Genomic DNA, 9548 nt, shown 5'->3' on the forward strand with positions numbered 1-9548 from the left:
GTGCAATGATTTTGATAAAACACGGCAAACTCAAATCTCTTATTTCACTGATGTGATGTTACAGCAAAAAATACGGCAGTGGGAATAATATACAAAGAGAGACAAAATAACGTAAGTAGATCCTTATATTACCCACTTAATTTAACTAAAAGTAAGAAAATAATATATCACTTACAATAAGATGAGCTCTCAGACAACCATCCACACTCTCAGTTGTAAAAACATTCACATATATTACAAATCACGTAATATTTTGTAAAGCATCCTATAATACTGGCCTATACTGTATGGTGTGACCTAAGATGAACACATTGCAAACAGTGAAATAAAACAACAATTTTAAATGAAACTACATCATTCACATCCCCCTTTGGTATTTTAAAGAATATTGTCAGGAAACATCACATTTACTTTAGGAAGACATTTAAATATTGCAATTCAAAGTCTCTCTCACTCCGCTTGCTGTGCTCTTCTCATAAATGTCTCCCAACAAGTAGATGGCCTTAGTTCAAATCAAAGTTTTTTTTATTTGTTTTAACGATGTATTTGTCCAGAGTTCAGTTTAGCCACTAAAGTTACTTACTTAAGACAATTGCACCTTCTCGTACATAGGCCATTGATTACTTCCCTCCAGCTCTTTCGATTCTGTGCTAATCTGACCAGTTCGCCCCAGGACAGGCCAGTCACTTTGATGTCTGCTTCAAGGTCACAGCGCCAGGTGTTTCTTGGCCTTCCTCGTTTCCTTTTCCCTTGAGGATTCCAGGTGAGTGCTTGTTTGGTGATGTTATCTATCGGTTTAAACAGGCCCATCTCCATCTCACAATCTCCCCTTCAATGGGACACCGGTAAGTCATTTGCCACAAATCGGTGTTTCGTATTGTCTTGGGCCAGTGGACACTAAAGTTAACCAGACGATTAAATAAACAGAGACCAGAAGGCTCCTACAGTGTCTGTCCCACAGCCTGAATCAGCCACAATATCTGTCCCAGAACCAGAAACCTTCAATCATTGAGCAAATACCTGCTGGTCTGTCCACACACAAGCTGAGGAGCGCTGGATTATAGACTTTACTTAGGAGCTGTCACTCATGTCCTCACCCTTGAACTTACTCACCCTGTTGCTGTGAGTATTTGGGATGACCCTGTCCTGTCCCACCCTGCTGCCCACCCCTTTGCTTCTTGTTGGCTAGAGGTCTGGAAATCTTAATGTTGTTTAGATGTTTGTCATGTGAAGCTTTAGCTGGGTGGCTTTGAGTCGGTTTGTTTTCATCTTGAGTGAGAGACTTCACAATTTACATCTAAGTGTATACATGTGTAGTGAACAGATGAATCTAACAGACTGAAGTGTGTGAGGATCATAACTGTCTCTTGAGATCTTTACATAACATCTTGTGTGTCATTTGAGTTTACTACAGATTTTAGTCAGGTTATATTTCATTTATTTAATTATGCACAATGATTGTTAATTACAAACACCAAAATAGATATATGATCAGAATATATAAATGCAAAATACAGCTGCATCCACTATACGCTATGAATTAATCAATCTTAACTTTTATTAAGATCATGAAAATCTTTAGATTCTATAATTCTGTATTTGAATATAATGGAAAGACAACATCATACACAACAATAAAGTTTATCGGAATGATCTTCACTGGTTGGATAAACATCAAGTGATAATAAAGATAATACACAGCAAAATCCCCGGTGTTAAATAAACACTGTGGGTGTATATATAATCCACTCCCAGATGGGTGTGTATAAAGACTGGTGTTAAAATTTAACACTGAAGCAGTGTTGAAGTTAATGAGATAATGAAGTGATGATTAAGACATTAATGGTGAACACCTGCTGGTCATTCTGTGTCAAATTAACTAAATTTTCCTGGATTTTTTTTTTTTGGAGAAAGTAATACTAAAATTATGAAGAAAGACAAAATGCAATAGATGAATACAGCGAAATCCCCAGTATTAAATGAACATTGTTGGGTGTATGACTCCAAAAGCTGCAATCTTTCACGTTTGCCTCTCTATCATCATCATTTAAAAAAAAAAAAAAACTAAAATTACAACTTGCAGCGTTATTTTCTAAACCGGGATGATAAGTTTAACTTCTAAAGAGCTGTCAGAACAAAATAAAAGCATCCACACACATGATTTAGTAGACAAATCTTCTTTCTGACATGATGTAATCACAGAATGTATCACATTAAATCTTAAGTTTGTGTTTGTTATGGGTTCATTTGAAGTCACCATTATTGTGATTAACGTTTCCTTTAGTTAGGCATTCTTCCTTTAACCTTCACTAAACTAATTTTTCTCTTTTAGCAATTGTAACATTGTTTTATAAGACTGTTTGTTCATTGCTTGATGTAGAGGGAAAACTTTTCATAGCATCTGATGTTGATTATTTATATTATACTCTATCAATCATTAAAACATTTAATCATAAATGAATGATAAAGACAGCAATGCAAATACAAACATCAAAAATGCTCTATGAAAGACACTGTTCTGTAAGACTGCTGTAATGCTTTAGTTTTTTTTTTTTTTTTTTTTTTTTTTGCTTAAGAGACAAAACATAACTTAGGATACAAAAATAAACAAGAGTGACAGTAAATTGTAAGAAATTTGCCCAATTTTGTCATGGCCCAAAGCATGATGGGAGTTATGAATGGGTTTTATACAATCCTTGTACCCAGCATGCATTGCGGCATGAAGCTTTGTTGTTGATTGTCACCATGATTGTGTTTTATAGGCTGATTGTTGATGTCTCAGTGTGTCTGACTGATATCACAGATTAGATTTCGGTGAAAAATATTAACTCTTAAGGCTATATGGATTTATTGGGTGGACCGAATATAAAATTATACACTTACATACAGTGATTATTTTTTTTGTATGAGATCATTGAATCACAACACTAATGTTTTCATAATAATTAACATTGTAACAGTTCTAGACTTCATTTATCTCATCTTTCTCTCTAACAGAAGTGTTTAATAAACACACTGCCACAATGAGCAGATAAAAACTAACAATAAACTTTAAGACCCAAGTACCCAACTAAAGGAAACACTAATCGGAGCAATGGTGACTAACTTTATTAACCAGATTTACAGCAGTTGTAATTTTAGTTTTCAAACAGAGATGATGATAGTGTTTATTTAACTATGGGGATTTCATCTATTACATTTTAATATTTTGTCTTTCATTATTTTAGTATTACTTTATCCAGAAAAAGAGTCATCAAAATAAAAAAAATTAAAGACAGGGAAAATTCTAAAATTAAGGTTGATTTGACACAGAATGGCCGGCGGGTGTTCACCATTGGTGTCTTGGTCATCACTTCATTATCTCATTAACTTTAACACTGCTTCAGTGTTAAATTTTAACACCAGTCTTTATACACACCCATCTGGGAGTGGATTATGTATACACCCACAGTGTTTATTTAACACCGGGGATTTTGCTGTGTAGATGATATAAAGTATTTACATATTAAAATAAATGAGTGTTATAACAGCAGGTGTTTCCTGTGTGTCAGAGCAAAACTTCTTCAAAAATCTCCACACTTCACTGAATCTGCAAGAAGAGAAACTTCAACACTGCCTGGTGAACTTTAATGACTTTATTCATCTTTATTCTCAATAATATTCAAGATATTTACACTCAAAGCTTTTTCATGATGTTTTCATTGTAACTTAACTTCTTTTGAATAATTCAATAATTAAAAATCTTTTATGAACTCTTTCTAGTTTATTTTCTGTTCATGAGACTTCATTTGAAATTCAGTTCTGTTAACTGCATTTTACTCTTCTCTTCGTCATTCATTTAAAAATGCAGGAAACAGATAAGCAATATATTAATGATAAAGATTTCTGTATATTCACACTGAAAATGGTTTATTCATTTCTTTCTTTTAGGCTTAAATCATTAACTAATTCATATTTCTCAATTTTATCAGTTTCCCCCAAAATCAATAAGATTAAAATAACAGTTTGTTTGATTATCATGAAGTTTATTCAAATTTATTAAGAATTGAAATAAAAATTACAATAAAATCAAAAGCTGAAATGTTTGCAGAAATTAAATGTCATACTTAAACATTCAATTGTTTCTATAATCATTATTTATTGCAGGAAATATTAATAAATGATTTTATGAAAACAAACAAAAACAAATCTTTGCATTTATTAATTGCATTCAGATTTCTTGATCTTTGTGTTTGTGATCTTTCCAGCAGCAGTCACTTTACATGTGAGATCTTTGTCTTTCTCCCACTCTGATCTCTCAATGGTTAAATAACTGCTCAACTTGAATTTCTCATTCGGCTGCTGTTCAGCAGATCCGGTGAAGACGCCATCAGTAACTGAGTTTCCATTCACAAACCAACTCACATCAGCAAATCCCACAGACATGTCATTGATCAAACACACCAGAGTCACTTTACTGGAGCTCACATCTTCACTGGATGGAGGCAAAATCTTCACAACAGGAGGAGAAACATCTGAATCTACACAACACAATTCATGAAGAAAGATCAAGAAATAAATGCACTTTATCACTAAATAATGAGTGTTAAACCTTTTTACATTTTACATTTCACAACATTAAAGTCTCTCAAGATTAAAGTTTTATTGGTTAATTTACTGATATGTTCTGTAAACAATATTTAATAACTGCATTTGAAAGCCTCAAAATCTATTTAATTAAAAAGTGTCATTTTAAGTAAATCCATCTCAATCCAAATGTATTATTCATCTATTACTTGAATTATTTAAACAGGTTAATTGGTTTTGTAAAGGTTTATTTCTAAAGAACTGGAACAACTGTAAACATTTATGCAATCATCATTTTTGTTATTAACATTAATCTTTAACAGGTGATTAAATTGAACAAAACTTTAACTATCATTGAACACTGCATTGAAAAAAAAATGCAGCATGAAGTTAAAACAACTTGGTCAATTCAAGATACAAGTTTGGGCTTAAAAGTTGACATAATTTATAAATTCAAGTTGAAATTTAGGTTAAATTAACATAAAAGTATGTGTTGATTTGACAAAAATGCTGTCAATTTTTACAGTGTTCTAAAATGTGGAGCAGATCAATTTGTGTGGTGTTAAAAACATCCTTTAAGTTACAAAAATAAATAAATACTGGATTTATAAAGCATAAGTCCAGGTAAAAATGCACATGAAGGCTTTCTGATTAAGCAGTAAAATGTTTCTCCAAAAATGTATTACACCAAAAACAGATACAAATCACTTTTATTTTATTTTATGAAAATGTCTCTTCATTTATTTAAATACATATAAAAACAGCTTAGTATGTAGAAAGATGACTTACCGGTCACAATGAGTTTTGTTCCTTGTCCGAATACCACAGTGATAGATTTCAGATCTTCAGTCGTACAAAAACTGATGGGTCTCTGATGTGATACAAACAGAAGTGAAACAGTCACTCATCTTCAACTCATCTCTCTTTCCTTTAGTTATTTTATATTATTTTAACATACTTGTGATTTAAACACTTGTTTTATAATCATTAAATCTCAACACAAACTGATGTTGTGCTGAAGTTGACATTATTTATAATCCAGAGTCACATCAGTAAACTTCTTCAGTGAGTTTATTATAAATAAAGAGTAACGCTGTAAAGAAACAGTGATTTGGATTTGAAGTCATGATTTGACTTTTTATATTATTATGATTTAATTTGTGTTTCATTATTTTTCCAGTCAACCTTCACATATTTCCAATAATTGTTACCATATTGTTAAATAATCATCTGTAATATTTAATAAAAGTATATAAAACAAAAAACTGTTTTAAATTATACTGATACTTTCTAAATAATATTTTATTCATGTGTTTTTAACAGTAATAATAATGTCAGTCAGCTCTCAGAAGTGACTGTGAACAGTGAGGAGGTTTTTGTCATGATGTGAATCACTGTGATACGACCTCATTACTGTCCCATGTCTGACAGTAATACACAGCTGAATCTCTCACATCTACATTATTGATGATCAGCTGATAGTCAATCTTTGACTGAGCTTTAGATGTGAAACGGCTGGATGAAAAACTGGCACCATATGTAGGAGAGCTAGCAGTACGATAGTATGTCAACACAAACTGAGGAGCTGCATTTGGAAGCTGTTTATACCAAGAAACATAGTCATAATCCACTGCTACATTACAGTCCATAGTCACAGATTTTCCTTTTTCTTCTGTCAGTATTGAGGGTTTTTGTGTGACAACTTTAGCTGAACTGACACCTGAAATAACAAATGAGAAAATCCTTCATTTCATGTCCATGACATCAATATGTTAAGAGTGAAATGTGTAACTTACATGAGAGAAGAGTGAAGAGATTGATGAATATTATCAACATCTTGTCTGTGTCTGTGAAGCTGTTTGAGTTTAGTGAAGACATGAAGACAATTTGATTCTCATATAGAGATTTTGAGGAAGAGAAACTCCGAAAGAATGAAGTTCATTTAAATTCAGCCAATCAGCTTCACTTCCTGCTAGAGAGCAAAAGAGTTTCATCAGTTTGCCTGCAAACATCAATCTTCAAATAAATGTTATGTAAAATATCAAATGCTCCTCCCACAAACTGAATCTAGTGTATAATCTCTCACTGATCTCTCATCATGAGAACAGACCGGTCATCTACAAACATGCTCATTAAACTCTTCCTTCTCTTCACTGCTTGGATTAGTATGAACCTCCTCTTGTTGAGATTATTGCATGTGTTTCAGGTCATTGTAACTAAAGTCTTTAACTGTGTTTGTGTTTTCAGGTGTCGGTGGTGTCATTGTAGTGACCCAGAATCCTGCAGTTCTTACAGTAAATAAAGGACAGACGGAAACACTGGACTGTAATCTGGACACTGTTACTGATAGTGCTGCTTGATGGTATAAACAGACAACTGGAGCTGTGCCACACTTTGTCTTATATTTTTATCATCCAAACAGTTCTCCTACCTATGGATCTGGTTTCTCTGCTCCTAAATTTACATCAACACATTCATCTAAATCAGATTATAGTTTGATCATCAATAATGTAGATGTGAGAGATTCAGCTGTGTATTACTGTCAGACATATGACAGCTCTGCTAAGGAGTGGGTATCACAGTGATTCACATCATGACAAAAACCTCCTCACTAGGGGTGTAATGGTACGCAAAAATCACAGTTCGGTGCGTACCCGGTTTTGAAGCCACGGTTCGGTTCATTTTCAGTACACAGCAAAATCCCCGGTGTTAAATAAACACTGTGGGTGTATATATAATCCACTCCCAGATGGGTGTGTATAAAGACTGGTGTTAAAATTTAACACTGAAGCAGTGTTAAAGTTAATGGGATAATGAAGTGATGATTAAGACATTAATGGTGAACACCTGCTGGTCATTCTGTGTCAAATCAACCTTAATTTTAGAATTATCCCTGTCTTTAATTTTTTTATTTTGATGACTCTTTTTCTGGATAAAGTAATACTAAAATAATGCAGAAAGACAAAATATTTAAATGTAATAGATGAAATCCCCACAGTTAAAGGTGCTCTAAGCGAATTGACGCGTTTTAGACCATAAAACATTTTTTGTTACATACAGCAAACATCTCCTCACTATCTGCTTGCTGCCTGTCCGCTGATCAAACTGTAAAAAAACGCGATCTCTGTAGACAGCTCAGTCAGCTCAAAGTGTTCCAGCCAATAAACGACAAGAAGGATTTGGGGGTGGGGGTTGGGCGCGTTCATGAAAGCACGGACGGGAGAGGGAGGGGGAGGCATTAGCTACGCTTCGTTTGTTTGATAACAGTTTAAACATCAACAGGAAGTGACGTCGCACATTATTCGCTTAGAGAGCCTTTAAATAAACACTATCATCATCTCTGTTTGAAAACTAAAATTATAACTTGCTTGCAGAGTTACATGGATAACTTCGATACAACTGCTGTAAATCTGGTTAATAAAGTTAGTCACCATTGCTCCGATTAGTGTTTCCTTTAGTTGGGTACTTGGGTCCTAAAGTTTATTGTTAGTTTTTTCTGCTCATTGTGGCAGTGTGTTAATTAAACACTTCTGTTAGAGCAGAGAAAGATGAGAGAAATGAAGTCTAGAACTGTTACAGTGTTAATTATTATGAAAACATTAGTGCTGTGATTCAATGATCTCATACAAACAAATAATCACTGAATATAAGTGTATAATTTTATATTTGGTCCACCCCATGAAATCCTTATAGCCTTAAGAGTTAATATTTTTCACCGAAATCTAATCTGTGCTTTCAGTCAGACACACTGAGACATCAACAATCAGCCTATAAAACACAATCATGGTGACAATCAACAACAAAGCTTCATGCCGCAATGCATGCTGGGTACCAGGATTGTATAAAACTCATTCATAACTCCCATCATGCATTGTGACATGACAAAATTGTGCATATTTCTTACCATTTACTGTCACCCTTGTTGAGATTTGTATCAGAAGTTATGATGCCTCTCTTAAGCAAAAAAAAAAAAAAAAAAAACTAAAGCATTACAGCAGTCTTACAGAACAGTGTCTTTCATAGAGCATGTTTGTATTTGCATTGTTGTCTTTGTCATTTATTTATGATTACATGTTTTAATGATTGGTAAAGAATTTAATGATTGGTAAAGAATAAAATAAATAACAAATCTCAGATGTTATGAAAAGTTTCCCCTCTACATCAAGCAATAAACTAACAGTCTTAATAAAACAATGTTACAATTGCTTAAAGAGAAAAATTAGTTTAGTTAAGGTTAAAGGAAGAATGCCTAACTAAAGGAAACGTTAATCACAATAATGGTGACTTCAAATGAACCCATAACAAACACAAACTTAAAGGGGACATATTATGAAAATCTGACTTTTTCCATGTTTAAGTGCTATAATTGTGTCCCCAGTGCTTCTATCAACCTAGAAAATGTTAAAAAGATCAACCCAATAACTTAGTTTTGGTAAACCATTTTCTGCAAGCATGTGAAAAAATAGGTCATTGTAATTTGGCCCTTATTGTGATGTCAGAATAAGGTAATACCGCCCCTTTATCTGCACTATCCAACCACAGCACAGCCATAGTGCAGAGAGAAAGAGAGAAAGGAAAAAGTACTTGACAGCACAATTGAGTTTCAATTACAACAAACCACCATCATTGTGATCAGTGGTTGCACTTCATCCGCTCATTTGCATTTTAAATGACACACCCAAAACAGCACACTTTTGCTCAGGGGCCTATACCATGAAGCTGGTTTAGTTGGTTAGCCAGCTTTGTTTAGGATTAGTTTATGCAAATTCTGGGTTTTGGGTACCATGAAAATAGCTTTTACCAACAAGGCCTGCACATTGGCTTGGTTTTGTCAACCTGAAACTAATCCTGTAACTCTGAGTTTGTTAAACCCTTTTCATGGTACGGGCCCCAGACCTATTTTAGACTTAGTTTACATCTTTAAAAAAATCTCATAATATGTCCCCTTTAAGATTTAATGTGATACATTCTGTGATTACATC

General features: G+C 33.6%; 1 protein-coding gene across 1 annotated transcript; it reads right to left on the reverse strand.

The window, feature by feature from the left end:
• Window positions 1–3920: 3920 nt before the first annotated feature.
• LOC129429381 (Ig lambda chain C region) lies at window positions 3921–5554 on the reverse strand. Its single transcript, XM_073857895.1, has 3 exons — window positions 5525–5554; window positions 5356–5437; window positions 3921–4520 (listed from the first exon to the last, which is right to left on the reverse strand). The coding sequence occupies exons 1-3, from the start codon at window positions 5552–5554 to the stop codon at window positions 4201–4203; spliced, it is 432 nt and encodes a 143-aa protein (XP_073713996.1). The 3' UTR covers window positions 3921–4200.
• Between the last annotated feature and the right edge of the window lie 3994 nt (window positions 5555–9548).

Source organism: Misgurnus anguillicaudatus, chromosome 19 (assembly GCF_027580225.2).
Source record: "Misgurnus anguillicaudatus chromosome 19, ASM2758022v2, whole genome shotgun sequence".
Classification (NCBI taxonomy): domain Eukaryota; kingdom Metazoa; phylum Chordata; class Actinopteri; order Cypriniformes; family Cobitidae; genus Misgurnus; species Misgurnus anguillicaudatus.